General features: G+C 40.9%; 1 protein-coding gene and 1 long non-coding RNA gene across 2 annotated transcripts in view; both read left to right on the forward strand.

Moving 5' to 3' along the window:
• The first annotated feature begins 1,436 nt into the window (after window positions 1-1,436).
• On the forward strand, window positions 1,437-3,790 carry LOC114116703 (uncharacterized). The gene is made up of 2 exons (XR_003590549.3): window positions 1,437-1,525; window positions 3,364-3,790. It is a non-coding gene; the product is annotated as an uncharacterized LOC114116703 (long non-coding RNA).
• An 862-nt stretch (window positions 3,791-4,652) lies between these two features.
• TM9SF2 (transmembrane 9 superfamily member 2) overlaps window positions 4,653-26,083 on the forward strand; it is a 50,041-nt gene continuing 28,610 nt past the window's right edge. Inside the window, exons 1-3 of the mRNA XM_004012221.5 lie at window positions 4,653-4,957; window positions 21,096-21,163; window positions 22,861-22,954. Of these exons, the coding sequence (XP_004012270.1) occupies window positions 4,793-4,957; window positions 21,096-21,163; window positions 22,861-22,954 (327 nt within the window). The 5' untranslated portion in view covers window positions 4,653-4,792. The remainder of the gene's footprint in view (window positions 4,958-21,095; window positions 21,164-22,860; window positions 22,955-26,083) is intronic.

Below are 26,083 nucleotides of genomic sequence, written 5' to 3' on the forward strand. Positions count from 1 at the left end.
TTTAGCCTACAGATCAAGTTATGTTGTCCTGGGAACCACTTTTCACCTTAAAACTTCAGATATCTTGGCTCTGAACTACCATGAGTTGTGTTTACAGCCTCAAGGTCAATTTTATTTCCAAGTTGCAATGTTCAGACTGGGAGGGAAGAGCACAATGGGTGACTTTTTGTCCCTATCACAATTTTATATCAGAAATGGAATGGCAATGAGGTGATTTTTATCTTATAAAAAATTTCTACAGGCACACAACGAGCAGGGCACAACTGCCTCTCCTGCAACATGACACCGAAGTAAGGCTGCCAGGTAAAACATACGCAAGTCCCATAGAATATTTGGGATGTATATAGACTTGGAAGAAAAGTTATGACCAACCTAGATAGTATATTCAAAAGCAGAGACATTACTTTGCCGACTAAGGTCCGTCTAGTCAAGGCTATGGTTTTTCCTGTGGTCATGTATGGATGTGAGAGTTGGACTGTGAAGAAGGCTGAGTGCCGAAGAATTGATGCTTTTGAACTGTGGTGTTGGAGAAGACTCTTGAGAGTCCCTTGGACTGCAAGAAGATCCAACCAGTCCATTCTGAAGGAGATCAGCCCTGGGTGTTCTTTGGAAGGAATGATGCTAAAGCTGAAGCTCCAGTACTTTGGCCACCTCATGCGAAGAGTTGACTCATTGGAAAAGACTCTGATGCTGGGAGGGATTGGGGGCAGGAGGAGAAGGGGACGGCAGAGGATAAGGTGGCTGGATGGCGTCACTGTCTCGATGGACGTGAGTCTGCTTGAACTCCGGGAGTTGGTGATGGACAGGGAGGCCTGGAGTGCTGCGATTCATGGGGTCGCGAAGAGTCGGAAACGACTGAGCGACTGAACTGAACTGAACACAGACTTAAAAATTACTCATGGTTCAACTAAGATCCTCTATTTCATTTGCGAGTAGACATAGAAGTCCTGGGAATTGCAGAAAAACATACTGTCCAAATAACTTTGGCAAAAAAAGAGTGGAAGAACCAAACTCCAGGCTGTCAAACAGCCTCGCATCAGAGTTGGCAAAAGCTACCTGTACCAGAGTAAAGGAGAAAAATCCTAAGTGTTAGAGCAGAGTCAGAAATATTAGTTGTCTTGGGAGGAAGGTGAGGGTCACAGCCCAGGGAAGGATGGAAGGAAAACTTCATTTCTTATCAAGAATTTCTGATCAAGAATTCCCTACTCAGCCTTTCTGCGTGGCAGCGGCCAGAGAGCAAGCGCCTGCAAGGAAGGGACTCCACTTTGCGGCCTGGATGACGAACGGGGCGATTTTCCCACACCAGTCCCAAGGTACCTGGCAGGCGCACCTGCGCTAGGTAAACGCGAGAAGCCCGGCCAGACCGGATGCGGAAGTGAGGAGTGAGCTCCGCCCCGCGGCTAAGCCCCGCCCCGCGGCTGAGCAACGCCCCGGCCGCGCCCACCAGGCCAGGCCTCGCGGGGTGACGTGTCTGAACTGTGAAGGCGGAAGCGGGGACGAGGTCGCTCGGGTAGGAGTTGGCGAGGTGCGGCTGGCTGCTGGGCGTGCGCACGCGCAATCCGCGCAGTGGGCGGGCCAGATTGCGTCTCGAGCCCGGAGACCATTGCTATAGAGGGAGGCTTCCCTTTTCCGGGTTTTTGCTAATGCTGAGCTCGGAGGACAGAGGTAGTAACGTGCGTAGGGAAGCTAGAAGAACCGCCTTAGACACCCCCACTCCTGCGGGCTGGGTCTCCAGTAACCATTTGACGGCGAGCCGTCAGCCGGTCCCCTTTCTTTCCTCTGTGAATGGAGGAGAATAAACGCGTGTGGACAACGTCAGGTTTATGTCAGCGCTGAAAGTCTGTTGTTTTTCAGTGGCTCAAAAAGTCGTGTCCGACTTTTTGCTATCCCATGAACTGCAGCACGCCAGTGTTCCCTGTCCTTCACCATCTCCCCGAGCTTGCTCAAACTTATGTCCATTGAATTGGTGATGCCATCCAACCATCTCATCCTCTGTCTTCCCCTTCTGCCTTCAATCTTTCCCAGCAGCAGGGTCTTTTCCAATGAGTTGGCTGATCGCATCAGGTGGTGAAAGTCTGTGACTGTCAATTCAGATCTACAATTGATGTGGTCTGGCTAGTACCAATTCCAGTCGAGTTCTCCTGTTACTAGCTCCTCCCTCGTGTTCTAGACGCTACTGTAGGTTCCCGGGGTGTAAGCTAACGGGGGTGAGGGGTGGGGAATGAGGCAGTCCACAAATAACCACGTTAATGCCAGGTAGCGAAAAGTGTTTTGGAGTGTCAGGGTTAAGCAGAAGAGTGGAATTGAGTGATTTAAAGATTTTATGAGGTCGCTATTGTCAAGAGTGGACTCTGAGAGGCTACTGCAGGAAGTACTAGTCCGAGAGAACTGAGATTTTAGCTTGGTCTAGAGTGTAGCTGTGGATTTGGAAAGTATTGAAAGGATTTCGTGTACTTCAGCGGCCCAGCGAACACAACTTGTTGAAGGATGTATGTGGTGAATGACGGAAGAAGAAATTTAGGTTATCTTCTAGGTTTGGGGCTTGAGAAGCAGGTGATACGTAAAACAGGAGGAAAAGGTTGGGATGGGGCCAGTGAAATAGTGGAGATAAGTATTTAGTGGCACCAGATAAACAGAAGATAGTGGACAATAAATGTTCATTTTTTTGCCCCTTTCTAAATGTAGAGAACATTTGCTTTCTCTTAGTATATTGTAAATCTCTATGACTTCAAGTATGGAACTCTTTTCACCAGCCCAAATAAGTTCAACAAATATGTCAACTGATTTGCTCCAGGGAGAAGTGACCTAGACAGGATCCCACCGCTCAAGACACCTCAGCCTTCTACTCACCTCCTCCCCCAACCCCAGCTTTCCTTATAAAAATGGCTCCCTTTTCTCTTTCCTCTGCCCTGCGCTTAAGGTATATTCCCGCCCTCTCTCCCATCCTCCCTTAATCTTCTCAACCATCTAAAGAAGATGGACAATGTTTTCTCTCTACTTCCCAGTTCTCCCTATTACCTGGAATTTGATAAATTAATTTGCTCAAGGTGCATGTAACTGGATAGTAGTGTCCCAAAGCTGCAGTTCATTCTTCCATTGTTCCGGTTATCCCCACAGAATATAGATCAGTGGTTCTTAGCCTTTTGCTGGGTCACAGATTCCTTTGAAAATTTAATAAATGTTATAAAATTTCCAGGGGGGAAACGTGCAGATACTCACAAGAATTTAGATAGTGTTGCACGGGGCTCCACACTTTTATGAATTATCCCTCTTAGCAAACTTGCCCATTCTTGAATTCTGAGCTGGGGGTACGTCTGGGTTAATTCCTTGCTATGTTGTCTAAATAGATGCCTTCTTCTGCAGATTTGATTGAAAGTTAAACATCAGAGGAATGGACTTCATAAACAAAAACTGTGACCCCCAGTTCTACAAGGATCAAGCCATTTGCTACTGCAGTCACCCAACAACAGTGCACCCTGAGGGGAATTCAGGATGGAGAAAAAACAATATGTTGTGCTTTGGAGCCTGGCCCTGGATAGTTAAGATGCATATCTAAGGAATAATTTTACTGAACTCAGATGCTTGCATCCGCTCATACATAGAGATGTCTGTTCTTTGTGATTAGCAGTAACCTTTTGATATTGGCCTAGCTATTTTGTTCCAGCCAAAAAACTCATATACATCCTGTCTCCTCCCTTACCTCTTGAGACCGGTTCTTCAGAGCTATCTGAGAGGGGGTTTTTCTATGCTATGTTCCTCAGTAAGGTCCTTGAATAAAACTTGAAACTTCCATGTTGTGTTTTCCTTTGTCACCAAAAGCGTTTCTCCTGGAACAATGTACCACACAAACACACACATGTACGTCGTGCACCACTAGCACAGACAGCGCATCACTTCAATAGGAAAAGTGACAGAAATTTGCTCAACTATGATCATACCAGATTTCTATTTTGCACGAACTACATTTCTCACTGGGCTCAAAGGTATGCCCATGTCTTCCTTTGTAAAGACATGTCAACCTTATGTTCCCCTACCTGCCTAGTCCCGTTTTCCTCCCCACCTCATTTCCACTCACCCTTAAAGGGAGTCTTATCCAGTCTATGCAAACACTATGCAAAAAAACAAACTGTCCCACGCAAGGAGCCACTGCATCCAATGCTGGGAACCGGACCCTGCAAACACCTCTGAGTAGCTACTTGAAGATGGGGGGCTGGTTTCTCCCCTCTTTTCTTCCTTATCCTGCACCTAACCGCCTCCCAAACTTCTCCTTCCCTCCGCCAACTCAGCTTCATCAGCAAGTACTTTGTGTAATATTACAAGTCCGTAACGGGGGTTGGTGTGCCTCAGGCACTGAGGCGAGGAAAACAGTGGGAAAATGAGGCAAGGCAGCAAGCCTGGGGCGCCTGTCGAGAGAGACACGCTCCCCGACGCCCCAAGGGGGCTACAGATCGGAATTTGGAATCGGAATGCGGACGCTGGAACATCTCCCGTGCTGGCCCGCCGAAAACATGGAAAGTGGATTTCCTCGCCGCTCCCTCCCGGAAACTCCCCGGGGCGCTCGCGGCCACTCGCACGGAGCATGTGCGGGCGGCCTCGCGCATGCGCCGAAGAGGTCCGGGTCGGTTTCTGTTGCGGAACCCTCGGCGTCTCCTAGCGCCACCGGAACTCTCCGTCGCGGGGCCGGCCTCCTTCAGCCCGGGCGGCCTGCTCGTCATCTCCGAGCCTCCCCCCCGTCCCTCCTTCCCTGTCTTCCGCCCCGCGGCTCGGCCGCCCTTTCCCCAAGACAGCCGTCATGAGCGCCAGGCTGCCGGCGCCGTGTCCCCCTCGGTGGTGGTTGCTGCTGTCGCTGCTTCTGCTGGGGGCGGCCCCGGGCCCGCGTCGGGGCGCCGCTTTCTACCTGCCTGGCCTGGCGCCCGTCAACTTCTGCGAGGACGAGAAGAAGAGCGACGAGTGCAAGGTGGGCGCGGCCCGGCGGACAACACCCGCCTCACCCTGCCCTGGGGGGAGCCGGGGTCCGAGGGGAAGGGGGCGTAGCCGCCGTGGGCCCGGGGTTGCGGTCGGGGTCCCCCGCTCAGCAGTGCGGGGCCGTGGGTCGGAGGCGGGTCCGGAAGGGCCTCGGTGAGCGGCGGGGGTGGGTTGTGGAGGATTCGGTGGGCCTCGGCGCGTCTCAGGTCCGGCGGGACCAGGTTGAGCGAGCAGGTGTGTGTGAGTGAGTGAGTGAACCGGGGACGGTGTGCTGCGCGCGGCGGAGAGCTGCGTGCGGGTCGGCGAGCGCTCCACGGGTAAGAGGGTGTGTTCGCGCCGAGGAAGGGGCCCCCGCTAGGTCTTGCAGGAACTCTTTAATCTCCTGGCTTCCTAGATTTTCTACTTTTCTGGAACCCTGGTCGGTTATGAGGTCTTGTGCTTTCTAGGACTTGGGGGTGGGGTGTTAATTTTTAACCTCACGATTAGGAGTCGCTTCCTTATTTGTGGAGTTTTTACACCCAGAACCGTGTGAATTGCATTTAATAAAGAGTTGCTGTGATGGTTGAGACCGTTCACGTCTTAACCTTTTAAGTGTAAAAAAAAAAGTTTTTAGTATGCAAAAAAAAAAAATATGTATATATGTAAGATCCCACTGTTCAGTTCTCTAAGACGGTTTTGAACACTTTAAAGGAGCCGGCGACAGGAGAAGGCGACGTTTTCTTCTTCTTAGGGCAGACCTTGAAAACTTTGTGATCTCTTAACGATCTTAAACCCAAGGCTTTCAGTTTAACTACTTTGTAAAAGAGACATAAGTAACCTGCTTTTCGGCGTAGGGCAGGACAGTATACCTACGCAGTTATTTTAGATGGCTAAAACTGACCCTTTGGGGAGCGAGAAAAGTCTTTGAAACCGTTAATAATTTTAACAATTCAAATAGTCGTTCAGCAGACTTTTACAATCTATAAATAGGTTTATTTACTAAGTTTAAATTTTTTAAGCTGGTGTTAATTTTATTGCTACTAGCTTTACTATAGTTGTGAATTTTGAGCTTATTTTAGGGCACTAAAGCTGTTAAATTTTTCATGGCATTTTACAGTTTCTGTTTAAAAAATTGGATCTCTAAAAATATCTAAAGATCTTTAAATTTCACGCAGGTTAACAGCGCTTCAGTACTGTAACTTTGGTACCTTGCAGTGCAAGACGCTTTCACTCTGAGAGTTCTGACTGAAAAAAAACAAAACAGTACTTCCAAGTGGAAGAGAGAGCTAGTCTAACAAGCACACTGGTTTTTCCGTTAAATATTGTAGTAACTAGCCTTTAAAACTTGTTTGGTCTTTAAACTTAACAGCAATTGTGTATCGTATAACTAGTGCCTGTAGAGACAAAAATATACCTGCCTCCTAGGAAACTCAAAGGTCATAAATTTATGACATTATCAGAATGTGATGTTATAAAAGATGTATGTCCAAAGTGCTCTGAAGCACAAAGGAGGAAACATCTGTGGATTGGAGTCTTCAGGGAAAGCTGCAGTGAGGAAGTGACATTTGAGATGGACTTCAAACATGAGTATGAGTGAAATTTACAGGTGTTCTTCTGGTTAGGTAATTTTGTTTCCTCAACAGGTCCTTTTAGGTAGCTACTTTTAAAACTTTTAAAATAGTAAACTCTTGATTAATTTCGGGGAGTCCTTTTGGCCTTTTCATTCTCACAGATGCAGGAATAAAACACACAAGACAGATCATGTTTGAGTTCTGAGATGTTTGGATTTCTTCAGTGTGGCCAGCTGCATTCACATCTTGTTCAGTGGTAGCAAATCTCAGACCAGTACAAAGATGTACTTGTAGCACTTTTTCCCTAAAATTTGACTAATTGGTTTAGGGAATTTAAAGTATACTTTAACATTTCTTCTCTTTGCCTCTCAAAGGAGAAAAACAATAAACAGTCTAAACTTTCTTTACATCAATCAGGGAATTAATAATTTTTTCTCATCATTCCACGTTTGTTAAGGAAGACAGTCTTCTGTACACTGTCAGAAAAATGGAAAAAGTCTTATTTTTAAAATTGGAACTGGAATTGTGACATGGGAATAATTAGAAATGATTATTTATAATAATTTATACATACATTGAAATATATTAAAATTATAAATATTATAATAATTATTATAAATGATTATTTCCTGAAGATACTTTTCAGTTCAGTCGCTTAGTCGTGTCCGAGTCTTTGCAACCCCATGAACCGCAGCACTCCATGCCTCCCTGTCTATTACCAACTCCGGGAGTTCACCCAAACCCATGTACATTGAGTCGGTGATGCCATCCAACCATCTCATCCTCTGTTGTCCCCTTCTCCTCTTGCCCTCAATCTTTCCCAGCATCAGGGTCTTTTCAAATGAGTCAGCTCTTCACATGATGTGGCCAAAGTATTGGAGTTTCAGCTTCAAAATCAGTCCTACCAATGAACACCCAGGACTGATCTCCTTTAGGATGGACTGGTTGGATGTCCTTGCAGTCCAAGGGACTCTCAAGAGTCTTCTCCACACCACAGTTCAAAAGCATCAATTCTTTGGCGCTCAGCTTTCTTTATTGTCCAACTCTCACATCCATACATGACTACTGGAAAAACCATAGTGTTGACTAGATGGACCTTTGTTGACAAAGTAATGTCTCTGCTTTTTAATATGCTGTCTAGGTTGGTCATAGCTTTGCTTCCAAGAAGTAAGCATCTTGTAATTTGATGGCTGCAATCACCATCTGCAGTGATTTTAGGTTAGGAAATCTGGAGTTGGATTAACTGGGCAGGTCATTGATAACCATTTCCATCAGTTTCTTTTTCCATCTGTAAAATAGAGATTATCATATTTGCCTGTTAATATGGTGGTGGTGGTTTAGTCCCACCTAAGTTGTGTCCCAACTCTCTGCCCATGGGATTTCCCAGGCAAGAATCCTGGAGTGGATTGCCATTTTCTTCTCCAGGGGATCTTCCTGACCCAGGGATCGAACCTGGGTCTCCTGCATTGCAGACAGATTCTTTACCGGCTGAGCCAATACACACTGCTTATAATGTATTCCCCTTGGAGGATATTTTGCCTTCACTAGAGAGAAAGTACAGTATTTATCATTGTTGCAGTATTATACAATATTCATAGGTGTAGGGATGAATCAAGTTTATCTTCAGGGTAAGTGTAATTTATGGAGTATAGTCTTTACATATCCTGTGAAGTCCATGTCCTATATCTAGCTCACTATGTATACTGAGAGACAGTCTAAAGAATCCTGAGGATTCAGTTATTTTCTCCTCTCAAAATTATTTTATGTTCAGTTTACTGTCATAGAATCAGGAATCCAGTGACCATCAGATCCTATTCATGTTCTTCTAGCTTCTGGTCTATGATCTTCATTTGCCTTTTTAAATAGTGTGACTCTATTCTGTGGCTTTGTGTGTGTGTGATTTTTTTTTTTTTAGCTTGCTATCATATACCTTTGAGCATTAACATAGTGTACATTTTCATGAGGTTTTTATTAAATATATCGTATTTCATTGTGTTAGTATACTATGGTTTATTTCTTGCTTACAGGGCATTTAGATTGGTCGCGATTTTTCTCTACTATAAATAACATTGCTAGGATGTATTTAGCAGGAATTACTTGTGTATTCACAAATTACTTGGTCAAAGGCAAGAAACAATTTTATAGCCCTCTTGAATATCACCAGGTTTTCTCCGAGAAAGATAGATTTGATTTACAGTGCCTGTGTGCATGCTAGGTTGCTTAGTGTTCTACGCTCTGACCCCATGGGCTCTGTCCTTGGGATTCTCTGGGCAGTCATACTGCAGTGGTTGCCACACCCTCCTCCAGGGGGTCTTCCTGACCCAGGATTCAAACCTGCGTCTCTGTCTCCCGCATTGGTGGGCGGGCAGTTTACCACTAGCACCACCTGGGAAGACTGTCACGAGCTAAATGACTCCCTCTGTCTCTGCATTTTATAGTTTTTATTTATAAGTTTAATAGCTTTGTCATGGTACCCAAAACATTTTTTTAGTGCTGCATTACTTTTGCTGCTATTGAGGTTTCTCTTTTAATTTTTTTCTCTTATTTTGTTAGTTTTTGAAGCCACAGTATTAAACAATTAAACCATGGTATTTCTTTCCTCTAGCATTTTACTTTCTTAAACTCCGGGGTAATATGTTGACTACAATAAGTAGAATAAGCCCTGGTCGAGAGTGAATAAATAGATCTTCACAGGGTAAAATGTGCAGTTAGCTTTAGACTGAGTCTTAAGTGTACTGAGTGGCATTCTAATGGCTAATAGCTGAAGATTAGTGAGCAGTTCACCCTTGCTGCTTTTAACTTTCAAGCAATTATTTAATGGCTTGTGATGTTCTTAGATGAAAGATTAAGATTTTCTTTCCTGTCTAGTAAGGGGAAATGACCAAATGTACCCCCTAGTGGTTAAGAAAAAAAGTTTAAATTGAATTAGTTTAACAACTTTTTAAATTAAAATAAAAATCAGAACCTCACTTTTAAATTTCCTTTCTTGGTAGTTATTTTTATAAGCTTTTAATAGATTCTGTGTCTTATTTTGGGAGCAGTTGCATTTTATTGTAGAATTAGTCAAATTTAAGAAAACAGTTCTAAATGTTGTAATGAAGAGATACAAGAATGAACATTCATTTACGTGTTTTAAGTTGACCATAGAGACAGTTCGGAGATTTTGAAATATTTAAAGAAAAAATATTATTTACACGTGTGTGTGCATGCTCAGTCACTTCATTCGAGTCCAACTCTTTGGACCCTATTGACTGTAGCCCGCCAGGCTATTTTGTCCATGGAATTCTCCAGGCAAGAATGCTGGAGTGGGTAGCCATTCTCTTCTCCACCAGATCTTTCCAACCCAGGGATCAAACCCACGTCTCCATTGCAGGCAGATTCTTTACTGTCTAAGCCATGAGGGAAACTCTTTTTTTTTTTTTTTGCATGAAATTGTTTTAAAGCTGTGGTGGTTCATTATAGTGGATGTGAGAGCTAGGATTGGGAAAGCAGACATGATTGATATAGATGAAATACGGTCCTACTGTCTCTGGTGTCCATAGAAGGAAGCCCTGCAAGAGGTGTGTTCTTGAACATCTGAAAACCGCAGCCATGTGCCGCACATGCAGACACACATAAGTTCTAGAGACTGGTCTGTGCTCTTTGGGCCTCGGAGCCCAGTTCTGGAAAGCCCTGCTTGGACTCTAGCTTGCGGTTTGCTATCACCAGGCCCTCTTAGTCAGTGTTGAACTGTAGTGAATTGTAGCTCCCATGTATCTGCGCTCTATGAGGCCGTTCTTTGTTGCCATGAAAATTAACTAAGTATCTATGAAAAGCTTTGTGGGAAACTGGTGAATGTATTTTTCTCTAAGAGAGTCCTTCTTACTCTCACCTTTCATTCCTATTTAGTGCCCTTTGCTAATAACAGTGATAGAGACTGCGATTTGTATACTTTGTGTGTGCAGGTGTGTATTAACCTTAGTTGATCCTCAGAACAGTCCTGTGGCTTTTAGATGGGGACCCTGAAGGCTGGGTAGGATGCAGTGCCCTCTAGTCAGGATGAATCGAAGCTGCGGCTCCAGGAGTGTTGAGTCCGCAGCCTGGGCTCTTCACGTTGGAATCCTGCTGGGTCTGCCGGCCGAGCGGGTACCTCTTCCGCTGCCTCACGCTACAGGTGCCCAGCTGCTGGTAATCCTGGACTTGCACAGTTGCTGCGCATACAACAAAAAGCTCTTTACCTAGGTAATCAGTTTTTAACCAGTCACATTTTATGTCTGTTCCTTCCTTTGATACAGTCTAAGGTTGAAATTTTTGTTTTTTTGATGGGGGAGTGGAGGAAGAACCTTAGGATCTAGGAGAGCAGCTTCTGGGCCCTGTTGGTGAGGTAACTCAGAAGTTGTGAATTCCAGCACGTCTGTTGGGATTTTTAAATTACATCCAAGTTAAGGTTTTCCTTCTGTAGACATTTTCCTACTGTGAACTTCTCCAGTATTAACATAGTTGAACCTTCCATAGTTTTCCTTTCCTATGGCTATACTTTGGCTTTCCCCACTGGCTCAGCAGGTAAAGAACCCACCTGCCGATGCAGGAGATGCAAGAGACAGGAGATCAATCCCTGGGTCAGGAAGATCCCCTGGCAAAGGAAATGGCAACCCACTCCAGTATTCTTGCCTGGGAAATCCCATGGACAAAGGAGCCTGGCAGGCTATAGTCCATGGGGTCACAAGAGTCAGACATGACTCAGTGGGCATGCACACACACCTTGGTATCTCAGATCTTTTTGTGACTAGTCACTTATATTGATCATTGTACAAAGTGACCTTTTTTTTGGCTGTGCTGAGTCTTCATTGCTGCGTCCAGGCTTTCTCTAGTGTGGTGAGCAGGACCTGCTCTCTGTAAACTGTGGCGCATGGGCTTCTCATTGCCATGGCTTCTCTTGTGGAGCACAGGCTCTAGGGCGAAGCGGGCCTGGTAGTTGTGTCGCACAGGCTTCGTTGCGCCATGGCATGTGGAATCTTCCCCGACCAGGGATCGAACCTGTATCCCCTGCGTTGGCAGGCAGATTCTTAACCACTGGACCACCAGGGAAGTCCCCAAAGTCAAATTTCTTCCCTGAGATTTCTCTCTACCTTGAAAAACAATAGTAGGTGTAAGATGAGGCATATATGACGGCAGTTGTAAAAGAATCAAAACAAAGGAACAAGGAAATGGGAAATGCGGTCCTATAGCAAGCTGTGCCTTGAAGCCATAAAGTAGGGTGTAGTTGTGACCAAGGAGAGGGAAATGGCAGCCCACTCCCGCGTTCTTGCCTAGAGAATCCCGTGGACAGAGGAGCCACGGGGTTCTCTAGGTGGGCTGCTGTCCGTAGGGTCACACAGAGTTGGACACGACTGAAGCAGCTTAGCAGCAGCAGTTGTGACCAAAGTTGGGGTCAGAGGTGGAATGGGCAGATGGGGACTAGAAATAAAATTGTACATTTGGGAGGAGGATGATTTAGAAGGGAGATGCTAGAACTCTTTATAAAAATATTTTCATAAAAGATTTCTTAGGGTGATATTGTAATCAGTCTTGCTTTGGATTTACAGTCTTGCTTAGGATTACTCTGTACCTTTCTTATGTTGTCACAACTTTTCATGCTTGTAATAACTCATCTTGGGACAGTCTGAAAGTGGGGATGTTGAAAGTAACCTTAAGACTCTTCAGAGTCATGTCAGATTTTGAAGTTGGCGGTCTTAATAAGGCAAATTTCCAGATGGAGATGCATTTAATTAACGTATGGATGCAAAATAAAGATGTTTAGAATGAAAAATGACCTTAAAGTTAATCAAGTAGTGCTCTCTTATAGTGATTGCCATTTTAATGAAAGAGCAAACTAAATCCCACAGATTTAGAAAACTAAGTCTACCCAGTAGCTACCCCAGAATACATAAATAGCTTTGTCACTTTTTTCTTTTACTTCCTTCACTGAATGCCCTCTCTCCCCCACCTGGATTATAAATTCTTTAAAAGACAAAGCATTCATGCATTTTATATTATTATAGCATTCACAGTGTCTAATACAGGACATTATGGGCTTTGAATAAATGTGTTGATTGAATGAATTTCTCATGGTTTTTCAGGATTTGTCGTTGTAAGTGTTCTTAGGTTTTCACATACATTGCAAATTTTAGTATTTCCCCCTATTTATTACTTCTTTTGAAGTCATCTTTCCTGCTTCTGACATGTTTCCACACTAAATTTTACTCTTTCATCTTTATTTTTTATTGCTTTCATTTGACTTCTGTCACTTCATAATATGACTGAAGTCCACTCTTATCTTTAAAGCCTTTTCTTTTTCCAACTTTTAACTGCAGCAATTTTCAAAATTCAAAAGAGTTGAAAGAATAATGATCAGTATATCCACCGCTTAGCCCTCTAGAACCAACGTTTGTTTAAATTTTCTTCTGTTTGTTTTATCTGTGTGTGCACTTAACATTTTTTAGAGACAAATGTCATGTTTGTAGCGTACTTTTGCCCTTCATGAAGCCACATACACTCACTGGCAGTCTTACTTCCTTTCTCCTTTCTTGCGATTTTTAACATTTATCATACTGTCGTATTAAGAAGACTTAGTAATACTATTTTTATGATACTTATAATACTTTTGAGATTCCTTGTTTGATTGTAACAGTCAGTATTTAAAATAGAGTGTTATAAATGTAGCATATTTACAAATATATTGCAAGTTGCTATATTCTGTGTGAAAAGATATCATTCATTTTAAATTAAATTCTTATTGTGCTTTTTTTTTTTTAATTAAAAAATATTCTTTTGTCATGCCCAGAACGTGTGGGATCTTAATTCCTCCACCAGGCATCGAACTCTCACCCCCTGCCGTGGTCTTAACCACTGGGCTACAAGGGAAGTTCCCTTAGTATGTTTTAAATGAGATGTCTTAAATTTTCAAAATCTAACAACGTAAAAAAGGTAGAATGAATGAAAGTGCTACAAAAATAGCCAAGACGAACTGAATATCCAAGATGTGTTTTGATTAGTTCACCAAATGACAGGGAAAGTTCCATAATTTAGTGGTGATATCAATGATGGACCAACTTTCCTATAAAAGTAATTGTGGAAAAGTGTCAGAAGGAGAGAAGTAAAGGACTGAGAGCAACAGAAATTAAAAGTGGTAGCAGCAGTTCAGTTTACTTGCTTTTCTGAGCCAGCAGTCCAGGTTTTGAACTTTTTTCTTTGTCTTAAAGTAGAGCAAGTAATCCCTAGGTCATAAGGTTATTATGAGAGTTGTGCTTGATAATTATTACCTTCCCCTTACCTAGACTAATAGTTAAGAGGGGAGTAATGAATAGGCATAAACAGTAAATGAGAAGCCACTGTCCTTAGTATCCTTTAATGAGAGGGAGATGGGACAGCCTCTCCCAGAAACCCTCAAGGTTATCCTGATAGGTATTCAGATTGAAGAAGGTCCAGTTTCTCTTAAACAATAGATAGTAATAGCTATCTTTAGCCTATAGTTAAGCATTTATTGTTATAGTTTCGTCACTAAGTCGTGTCCAACTCTTCTGTGACCCCACGGACTCTAGCCTACTGTCCATGGGATTTCCCAGGCAAGAATACTGGGGTGGGTTGTCATTCCCTCCTCGAGGTTATCTTCCTCACCCAGGGATTGAACCCCTATCTCCTGAATTGGCTGGCAAGTTCTTTGCTGCTGAGCCACCAGGGCCCCCAGTTAGACATTTAACTTATTAGTTACTGTGTGACAACTATGAACCTGTATTGTGTTCTTTTTTATTATTACATCATTCATTCTTCACATTCAGAATTACTTGCCCATGAGCACATGTGTATTAACAGTAGACCTAGGATTTGAAATGAATCCAGAAGTCTAACTCTGTTCTTCCTCCAAAGTGAAGTTTTGTTCTCTATTTGTATGTTATGTGTTAGTTTTTGTTTTTAGATGAAAGATTTGTGGGGAGGATTTTTTTTTTTTTTTTTTTTTTTGCTGTTTTGGAAAATCTTGTGGACAGCCCTCCACAAATTGTAGACGTCCTTATAAATCACAAACCAAAAGTGAAGTATGTTTCTTAGGTGATGTTAACATTTTTGTTATTAGGAGTAGAATTCGAAGCTACTTTACCAGATCAGGAGAAGCTGATAGGTAAATTTAATGGGATGTTGATACTAGACAAAATGCCGAGTATGAGATGGATAAAAACTAGTAATGTACAACTAAGAAAATAGTGAGGGGGAGAGTGTGTGAGTCTTTGGGCTCTAGCCTGAAATGGAGTAAGTGTGGTAATAATCAGTTTAATTGATGCTAAATTTTATAAACAGAAGACTGGCAGGATGTCTAGAAGAGAAATTTTTCTGGCTTCTGGAGTTTGATTCAGAGGCTTAAAGTAGACTTAGAGGAAGCCAGTGAATCTGATTTCTAAAGTTGTGACAAAGTAGTTTTTTTTAAAGGTTAAACTGGAATTTAAAGTGTTGTGGGTTTCCTAAAGGCTAGTTAAGTAGGGAGTAAACCATCAGTTCAGTTCAGTTCATTCACTCAGTTGTACCTGATTCTTTGCAACCCCATGGACTGCAGTACGCCAGGTCTTCCTGTCCGTCACCGACTCCCGGAGTGAACTCAAACTTATGTCCATTGAATCAGTAATGCCATCCAACCATCTTATCCTCTGTCATCCCCTTCTCCTTCCACCTTCGATCTTTCCCTGCTGCTGCTGCTGCTAAGTTGCTTCAGTCGTGTCCGACTCTTAGCAACCCCATGGACTGCAGCCCACCAGGCTCCTCCATCCATGGGATTTTCCAGGCAAGAGTACTGGAGTGGGTTGCCACTGCGATCTTTCCCAGTATCAGTCTTTTCAAATGAGTCAGTTCTTCGAATCAGGTGGCCAAAGTATTGGAGTTTCAGCTTCAGCATCAGTCCCTCCATGAATATTCAGGACTGATCTCCTTTAGGATGGACTGGTTGGATCTCCTTGCAGTCCAAGAGACTCTCAAGAGTCTTCTCCAACAGCACAGTTCAAAAGCATCAGTTCTTTGGCACTCAGCTTTCTTTATAGTCCAACTCTCACATCTGTACATGACTACTGGAAAAACCATAGCCTTGACTAGACGGACCTTTGTTGGAAAAGTAATGTCTCTGCTTTTTAATATGCTGTCTAGGTTGGTCATAACTTTGCTTTCAAGGAGTAAGCATTTTTTAATTTCATGGCTGCAGTCACCATCCGCAGTGATTTTGGAGCCCAAAAAAAGAAAGTCTGTCACTGTTTCCACTGTTTCCCCATCTATTTCCCATGAAGTGATGGGACCAGATGCCATGATCTTAGTTTTCTGAATGTTTTAAGCCAACTTTTCCACTCTTCTCTTTCACTTTCATCAAGAGGGGTTTTAGTTCCTCTTCACTTTCTGCCATAAGGGTGGTGTCATCTGCATATCTGAGGTTATTGATATTTCTCCTGGCAATCTTGATTCCAGCTTGTGCTTCATCCAGCCCAGCCTTTCTCATGATGTACTCTGCATAGAAGTTAAATAAGCAGGGTGACAACATACAGCCTTGACATACTCCTTCTCCTATTTGGAAAGCAGTCTGTTGTTCCATGTCTAGTTCTAACTGTTGCTTCCTGACCTACATACAGATTTCTCAAGAGGCAGGTCAGGTGGTCTGGTATTCCCATCTCTTTAAGAATTTTCCACAGTTTGATGTGATCCACACAGTCAAAGGCTTTGGCATAGTCAATAAAGCAGAAATAGATGTTTTTCTGGAACTCTTGTGTTTTCGATGATCCACCGGGTGTTGGCAATTTGATCTCTGGTTCCTCCGCCTTTTCTAAATCCAGCTTGAACATCTGCAAGTTTACAGTTCACGTATTGTTGAAGCCTGGCTTGGAGAATAAATCATGGGGAATGGTAAAAGTGGAGACAGACTTCCAGAAGTATCTGAGGCTAATTTGGATCTTAAATTTAGCAAAAAGAAAGATGTGAAATGTTTTAATTTACTAGTAATATTAAGCTCTGTAGTAATAAAAAGCCACTGGGAATATACTTCCAGAAGCTCTCTTAAAGTTATATGAAACAAAGAGTAGTAAATTTGGTCATAGGTAAGTTAAGAAAGTATATTTGAAGGAAAAGAGTTAAAAAGTATTTCTTTGAGGTGATGAGCTCTAAACTATCAGTTATAAAACTTAAAAAAGAGATGAAGAGTGTCATTGAAGAATTTATGCTTTTGGCCAGAAAGGCTAATGAAAAGTAACAGTGTCATCCTGTACATATATGAAACTTTGATGTCTGTATCTTGAATTCTGCCTGTAATTCTCAATGGTACACCTTTTAAGAAAGATATGAGAGTAGGGCAAGATCCTGTGAAAAGCAGCTGGCATGATCAAGGAGATACGACAATTCAGAAGATTAAGACCTTTCCATTTTGAAAGATTAAGACTCAAAGGAGAGATGAGAGAAGTCAGAAAATGAGAATAGGGTTTTCCTTCAGTCTTATAATCCTACAGCCAAGAGATGTACCATGAAACTTCAGAGAGAACATCATAGACTAGGAAAGTATCTTGCCTCATCCATTAAGTGGAAATGCAAGAAACTTTTACTCTAAATTTATATGCTCTTCAACAGTGTCCTAATTTTTTTTTTAATGGCATCAGATCTCTGAACCTTTTGCCCTGTTTTGGGTTTCCAAAGAGGGACATTGAAAGAACATTGAAAACTACCCGGAAAACAGAGCTCGGGAATGAACTCTAGGAGTCTAGTCAGCTTGCTTTCTGTTTTGTAGGGTCCTGATCTAAGAATTGTGTTTACAGTTTTAAGTGATTAGAAAAAAATTTTAAAAAGAGTAATATTTAGAGATGAGTGAAAATTACATGAATATCACATTTCAGTGCCCGTAAATAGTTTTACTGGACTGCAGCCAGGCTAATTCACTTCTGTAATGTTTGTGCCTGCTTTTGCACTACGATCGCAGAGACTGTCCAGAAAAGCCTAAAATATTTACTCTCTGGCTCTTTGGGGGAAAAAACTTGCCAGCCTCTGGGATAGACTAACATTTGAGTTATTTTTCCAGGTAAAGTTTGTCATGACTAAAGTAAAATATGAAGTGTTTGAAAAGGCTATATAAAGGGTACTAAGCAACATTCAATTTTTTTTTCCATTACCATGCTGTCCTATATATAAGCCATTAGTCTCCTGTGACCTCTTAAATGTAAAATTAAATAAAAATTTAAATTCAGATCTTCAGCTGTACTGACCACATTTCAAGTGACCAATGGTCTCGTGTGACTGGTAGCGACTGAATTTGACAGTGCAGATAAGGCTGTTTTCATCATTGCTTAAAGTCTCTTGGACATTGCTGCATGATAATACTTACATAGTACTCTGTGACAGGCTCTGTTCTTGAATCTTCTCAGAAACCACTTGCAGCAGAGATTATTATTACCTCCATTCCACAAATGAAAAAACCAGGGCCCTGGAAGTAAAACAACTTGTCCAGGATCCATAGCTAGTGAATGTCAGAGTCAGGATTTAAACCCAGGCAGCCTGGCTTCAGAGTCTGTGCTTTTAATCACTTTGTACTGAACGAGGTCAAGAGTAAGGAGTGTACTTAATCGTAGCACAAGGAAGTTAGCTTCTGTGGTGAAAATGTGGCTCTGGGGATTTTGAGACTCAAAACAGAAAAAGTTGTGTAGAATATAGTAGCTACATTCCTTCCTGGACAGAAATGTAAAGATGTGAACTGGATTAACTTTTTGGGAGCTTTTATTTTTCATAAGATAATATTAAGTAGACATTTGGATTCTGGTGTATCTTCATAGCAGTGTTGACCCCCTTATAATTAGTGAAAATTATTTTGGCAGAGTAAGCTGTCACCTGGAAGATTTGCCTTCAAAACAGTTACAAATATTTATTTGTGATAATTACTCAAACAATCTGCAAGGTTAAATATTATGCCCTAATTGTCTTCTTAGCCAAAATGACCAGTGATACATTCTTGAATATTTTATACAAGGAGACAGTTAAACTTTCTTTGTGTTTGAGACAGTGTTGCCATCGAGTTGTCATTTTATTTGAGTACGGTTTTAGGGGGTTTATGTGCTATTGTTTCAGTACTGTGTACAGAGGCTGATGTCTTCCATTGTAGATCATGAATACTGGAAGAGCATTTTAGTGGGTGAGCAGTGTAGTTTGGGCATTCCGTATTCTAAGTATCATTACATTTATTTGGTTTTTTTAATATAACAGATTCATGGCACTTCATGTATTAGGCACTGTTTGACATACTTTATAAATGTTAACTCATTTAATCCTTACATCTCTGTGAGATAAATAACTATTATGCCCATTTTGCAGATAAAGAAACTGAAGCACCCGTGAGTAAACTGCAATGTTAAATAATCTAACCAAGGATAAATAGTGGAGCCTGGAATCTGAACCCAGGCACAGAGGCCCCAGAGATCTGCTCTTGCCCACTGTTTTGGTATTTTTCCAATGATAGTATAGTATTAGTTTTTGTACATTGAACATCTCATCTCACTTTTGGGGTTTTGACAGGTATAGAGGACTGCTGACAGCACTAGTAAATGAGATCAAAATGGGAGATGTGGCTTTATGCACTTGCAGGTAGCCTCATGGTCAGAGTCCAGAGGCAGCCATAGTGATCTGACCCTATAAAATACAGGTACAGCTCCTATTTGTTTTTTTTTTTTTTTTTTTTAGCACCAAAAGTAATTCAGGGCACGAATTACTTACTGACATTTTCAGCTGAAGAATTCTGTCCTGAGTAGCAGTGAGCCACTATTGGGAGGGGGTAGGTGGGGTTCTATGGACCTTCAGATATGCCTTGAAAAAATTCAGGGAGCTTCAGTAGGCAGGCATGGCTTTAAGTTAGCCCAGGTTTCCTAGGACGTTCATTCAGCTTTGCTCTCTCTGCTCTGTTGTTGAACTTTATTTGGTCTTCATGAGTTTCTTCTCTGTTACTACCTTTGTAGTTAGCATTCTCAAGTGGATCCTTTAAAGCTGTCCTCCAAAGCAAAACCATGTTGTCGTTGTCCATCTGCTGTTTGCTTAAGAGCATGAGATTGTATTTCTAGGATAGTTGATCTGGAAATGTCTTACCTACCTGGCATTTCTTTTTATTTCTTTAATAGTGTGATGATGTTTAATAGCTAATTTTCTATCAGTAGGCATACTGTGATATGTGTCTAGTTTTTTAGTGGATAAGTCTGCAATATACATTCTTATTTATGGTCTCTTGTGCATGGACGATTTTATTTCTAGGGGGTAAGTTCTCATAAGTAGGATTGCTAGGTAGAAGATTTTATGTATTAATATTTTGCTTTTCAAAAGGCTGTAACCACTTCACATTTCAAAGAACCACAGGTATTATATATAGCTTTTGCAGTTTTTTGGCCCAAGTTTAGTACTATCTCAGCTTAGTTACAAATGTGTCTCAAATTCATATTTCCAGATTTTTAAAAATAAGTGCCATGACTGTTTATCCTCCTACACTTAGATATCTCAAAGGCACTTCAAACAAAACATATCTAAAGGCAAACTCTTGATCTCTTCCCCCAAACCTAATCCTCTTCCGGTGTCCTTTTTTTAAACCTTGTCCAAATCAGAAACTTGGACAAGTAATTCATCTCTGGTCTTTAAACTTAAGACATCTTTAAACTCTTATCTTTACTGTCTCTCTCTCTCTGTCTCACACACACACAAACACACAACAATCAAAGTCCTGTCAAATTTATTTTCAAAATATTTCTTGGTTGCATCCATTTCTCTTTTTCTTCTTGCTGACAACATTTTTTTCAATGCTTGAATGCTGTGAGAATTTTTTTTAAATTGTTTAAAAATGATCTTTGCTACAGAACGAAATATTGAACATGAAAACCAGATTTAAAAAAAAACCAGAATCTATATAGATGTGGTGAATGATTTATTTTAAATGTCTTATTACATTTGTTAGAAATTTTTAGAACTTAAAGAGCATTTAGAAAATATTGGAGACATTTGCAGCTGAAAACTAGTCAGTCAGTTCAGTTACTCAGTCATGTCCAACTCTTTGCGACCCCATGGACTAAAACATGCTTCTTCCCTGTCCATCACCAACTCCCAGAGCTTGCTTAAACTCATGTCCATCGAGTTGGTGATGCCATCCAACCGTCTCATCCTCTGTTGTCCCCTTCTCCTCCTGCCTTCAATCTTTTCCAGGATCAGGGTCTTTTTTAATGAGGCAGTCCTTCGCATCGGGTGGCCAAAGTATTGGAGCTTCAGCATCAGTCTGTCCAATGAATATTCAGGACTGATTTTCTTTAGGATTGACTGGTTTGATCCCCTTGCAGTCCAAGGGACTCTCAAGAGTCTTCTCCAACACCAGAGTTCAAAAGCATCAGTTCTTTGGCGCTCAGAATTATTTTGTTGTAATTTAAATGCATATAAATCTACTCAGTGCATGGATTTATAAGAGAACTCTGTAAAGTGAGTTGGATATCGTAAAATTTCACATTTCAAAAGTCAAATTCCTTTTCAGTTCTAGGCATGACCTAAGTTTTGGTCTCCAGTTGCTTATATTCTCATTCTGTATTTTCTCATTTTCAGGCTGAAATAGAACTATTTGTGAACAGGCTTGACTCAGTGGAATCTGTTCTTCCTTATGAATATACAGCGTAAGTTTCTTGGCTTGGTTTTCATACGAAATTTTGTGACTCATCAGGATTTTGTGCATTTAGAACTTTACTTTCTCCACAGTTAGTGGTAAGTTTACATGCATTTTAAAAATGTACAGGGCCTGAAAACATTTTTAAAGTGGGTATTCTTTATTTCTAAGGTAGGTTTAAAACGTGGGATGTGATCTCTTGATGTTGCTTTGCAACACCAACTGAAACTATGGACCATGGGTTTCCTTTTTTACCTGATTGGATAAATAGCTATTTTGTTTAATTTTTTTGAGTATTAAAAAACCCACATAGTTTTAAACAAAATCCTTGTGTCCCACATAATCAGTCCCCAGGAAAAACTGCTTTGTTGTCTGCCCCCTGCATTTTTTTTCTCTGCATATTCTAATGTATCTGACACATTTTTGTTTTAAATAAAAGTAGGTTTATATATTTTATTTGCACCTTGTTTTTCTCACTGAATCTGTTGTGGACATCTTTTCTATGTTAATACACAGCTGCCTCAGTCTTTTTAGTAGCTGTTTATTATCCCTTTTTAGAGATCGTTGGAGTCTATTTATGCTTTGTTTCACTAATTCTCTGTTTATGAACATTTGATTATTTCCATTTTTGGGATATTATAAAAAATTGTGCATAAATAGACTTTTTTAAAAAATTTGAGCACTGTATACCATATTGGGTGTAAAATACAGTTTCTAAATTTTTGTTGGCTTCTAAATTTCTGCATTATCTAAGTTTTGAAAAAAAATGTTTACTGTAGAAAAATACACAAAAAATTTAAGGTGATCCTATGAGAATTCGTAATCTTAAAACATATATAAGAGGAGGATACAGAGTTCATGAGCGAATGGACCACCATTTATGTAACTGTTGGAGACTTTTTTCCTAGTTTTTGTTAAGTAAACAAATCTCTCTCCTTAAATCTTTGTGAATATTCTTGGGAAAACTCAGTGGATCTTTTATATCCAGTAGATGGAAAATCTTCATTAGGGGACTTCCTAGCTGTAGTTTTTATCACTCAAGATTCATCTTCCTCTTACGGCTCTAACTAGTCTGTAGTCATTGTGCTGGTCTCAACCGCAGTGAACACAGTACTGCCCTTTAATGTTCTGTAGCAGGGCTGAAATTTGGCTGTAATGTTCAAACAAATCTGATCAGTAATGTCAGGAAATTATAGAGAAAAGCGTGTAGCTGACTGGTCGTGGCTTCTGCATGATTCTTGTTTTCTCAGACGGTCTGTCTGGCCACGCTTTTCATGTTGGCCGTCGTATCAGGATGAGACAGATAAATTTGACACATCTTGAAAGGTCATTAAGTGAATATCTGAATATTAGAAAGATAACAAAGGGAGATAAATTATGCAGAATTCCCCTGAAGAATAGAATGTAAATAATTGTATCATTGGAATGAATAACAATAAATTGTACTGTGTCAGTTTTTTAAATTCTGTAATTTATATCTTAATAAAGGTATTATTTGAAAATCAAAGTGTTATAAGGCATAATTTTCTGATTTTTGTTTTGTTTTGAGGAGATGTGGTACATGGAACTTGGAGTAGGAATATAGTTCTTATTCATCCACTAGAGCTGCTGGAGTGATAGTACCTAATCTGTCCTCTAGGTTGGTTAGGGGTTTGGTATCTCATTGCTTCCTTTTTTGCTTAAAACCTTAAATATTCTTGTCTGCAGGTTTGATTTTTGCCAAGCATCAGAAGGAAAACGGCCATCTGAAAATCTGGGTCAGGTATTATTTGGGGAAAGAATTGAACCATCACCATATAAGGTTTGTATATAGTGTTACATAAACGTTATTTAGTTGGATCTTTCCCCCTCCCCCCCTTACAGAAAAGCCTGTGGTAACTTAGCTAAGAAGGAATTCATTTCTCTTTTGCATCCAGAAATAACTTCTTCACAGTTTAGAAAGATCCTTCCCCTTTCACAATATGTCATGAGTAAGTTTGTCCTAAGAAACATTCCTCCAGTCAGTATTGTCAATGGTAAAAGTGCTCAGACCTCCCCCCCATCCACCCCCCGGCTCACTTTGCAGAGGGATCCAGAACCCCGCTTCCAGTCACGATTCTCCATACTACCCTCCTCCTCTTTGGGAACAGTATTCCTAGATTTTCCCCGTTAGCACTTAGAGCACTGCTTCAGTTTTCCCATTGGCTTGTGGGGAAGCAAACTGTTCTATTTTGACCAGTGAAAGTATATTTGGGGTACATCTTTGATGCATTTTTAGAACTTCAGTTAAACCAAGCTGTAAGGACAATATAAGGTATTCTCTTCAGTGTATGTACTTCATCATCATCCAGAATTAGTCTGCCTTTTAAATCTATTATCTTTTAAGCCTATTATCATTCTGAATTCACAGTCCCCTGTTCAGTTTATATATATATCTGCTCTCCTGCTGCACAAAGTATAATGGAGCTCTTTTAGAAAAATTAAACTCATTTATAATAGTAATATATCACCATATACAAAGCTAAATGGTACAAAGAATATAAAATGAAAAGTAAGTTTCTCTCCTCTCTTCTGCCCTGTTCCACATCACAGTTTCTTGTTAACCTTTCCTGAAATTTTCCATTTTTGCGAGCACATATAAATAGAATTAAATGTGTGTATTTATGTTTTAAAATACTGTTCTGCACTGTGCATTTTTCTTTAACTTTTTGCTTGGGTGTCTGTGCATGCTGAGCACACGCATGTTACTGGCTGTAACTTGACCCTGGGTTTTAATCCCCCAGCCTCACAGCTTCCTCTCTTGGTGTCCCATCCTTCTTTCCATGATTAGCTTCCTTCCTTGTTTGCTCACTGAGCACCACCATCCATCTCCCTTGCATCTGTCCAGCAAATCCTCATGCCTAGATTAGTCCCACTAGCCTCTCACCCCAACACTGTGTCTCTACCATGCAGCACTGAGAGGAACACATATAATTGTACAAGTTTAATTCACTGCAATGTGATAGTTTTCAACCATAAGTATGTCATCTTAAAATATTTTGAGATTTTCTACTGTAAAGATGCCAGAAATTTAAAATTTTTTCAGACAGATTTGAAGGCCTGATGAGATGAAGTCACTAGGAAAGAAGGAACTCAGAATATATGGACATGAGCGATAGTGAATGGGGCAGGCATACTAACTGTGTAACATTTCCCTGCTGTGGTATGTTGAGATTACTTTGGGAATTGTCGCATTCTTCTTATAGCAGAGTGGTTTTATATAAATTGTATAACTGCCTGAAAATCCTCCCTTAGTCTCTCAGCCCCATCTTTCTGTTTATATGCCTTGACCTTGGGAAATGATGGAAGGCGGGAAGAGCACTAGTAAGTAACACCATCAGTGAACTTGAAGGGCAGCCAGAGTCTCTGACAGTAAACGGTAGAATATTCAGATCTACAGAGTTTTGTTCCCTTTGGTGCAGACTTTAAAGGCAGATTACTTCTTTACTAGGATTCTACTCAGGGTTCTTTGTATATAAAGACTATGCCTTGCTTATGCAAAAAATCCTTCTTTTAGGCCTAATGCTTTTCAGGTTTAATTTTGTCTTAGGAGTTGAGGTAAAATAGAAGAACAGAAGGAGCATTTTAAAATGGAGAAAGAATATGCACCTAACATTTTCTATGAGTTTTCTAGAATTTTTTAGGATCAAGATTTGTGCTAAAACAGATTTTTTCTTAAAGAGACAGAGCAGGTATTTCTTAAGATTAAGGCATAGGTTAACAGAAACATAGACTAAAATATCAGCTGTTTCCCCCCAAGCCAACCATAAATGTAGTGACATATTTTTCAGTATTGATTTCAGTACTGATTCTTTATCCTTTATTTTCAAAGAATTTTGCCTTATTTTAGATCTGTAGTGAGAGCAGTGGTAACAGGCAGCAACAGAACAAACCCCAAACTTGCTTTGCCGTCTCTTATGTACGACTTCTGTTGAGGTCAGGAAGAAACAGTGCAGGATATCGTATGCATTAGGTGAAGCTGGAGCTACCTATCATAGGATCAGAAAGTCTCACATCCAGCCACTCGCATTCACTCAGTTAACACAACTGCTGATGCCTTTCACATGCCGGGCGCTGTGTTAGGTATGAACAAGAGAGAAATCTCTGTCCTTGTAGATCTTGTGTTCTGATGGGGAGAAGGAAACAAAATGAATTGCTGAAATACATAGCGTGCCTGTTGCTGATGAAAGAACTGTTGAAGATAAATCAGGGAAGAAGGTGGATGGAGAATTTGCAGTTTTAAATAGGCCAGAGAAAGTCTCACCTGAGAATGTGACATTTGAGCAGAATACTTGAAACAAGTTAAGGGAGTGAACCCTGTGACTACCTGGGGGTGGGGTGAAGAAAGCAGCAAAAGCAGAGTCCTAAAAACTTGGAAATAGATTTGTTAAATTAAGACCTAAGTAGCCCCTGGTAAAGTAAGCCTATATGATATAATATGTTGTGAATAATATGTGTGTATGTGTTCATGCTCTCAAATAAGTCCTCGACCCCAAAGTTGGAGGACTCCTTACTTAGTTTTTAAACTTTGTTTTAAAAAATTGTCAATTTTTGTTTGAACTTCGTTATTCATGACATCTTGAAAATTGACAGTCTTTTCAGTTGTGAGCAAAAAGAATCACATTTATACTGATTCTCGATAGCCAGATTTGGCTTTTTCTTGTGTCATCACAGTCTGTTATTCACTGCTGAACCTCCCATCACCTGGTGCATAGGAGGCACTTAACAAATATCCACTGAATGAATATACAGACATAAAAGCTTGTCTATTACTTGAAAGCCGCAGGAGGCATTACTGTGGAGAGACAGGTGTTGTTTTGTTCTCCATGTGGGTTTTTTCCTGAGGACTCATTTACATTAAAAAAATCGGTAAGTTGGAATTATCAAAGATAAAAACTTATTATCAAAAGAA

This window comes from Ovis aries, chromosome 10, assembly GCF_016772045.2.
Source record: "Ovis aries strain OAR_USU_Benz2616 breed Rambouillet chromosome 10, ARS-UI_Ramb_v3.0, whole genome shotgun sequence".
NCBI classification, from domain to species: Eukaryota; Metazoa; Chordata; class Mammalia; order Artiodactyla; family Bovidae; genus Ovis; species Ovis aries.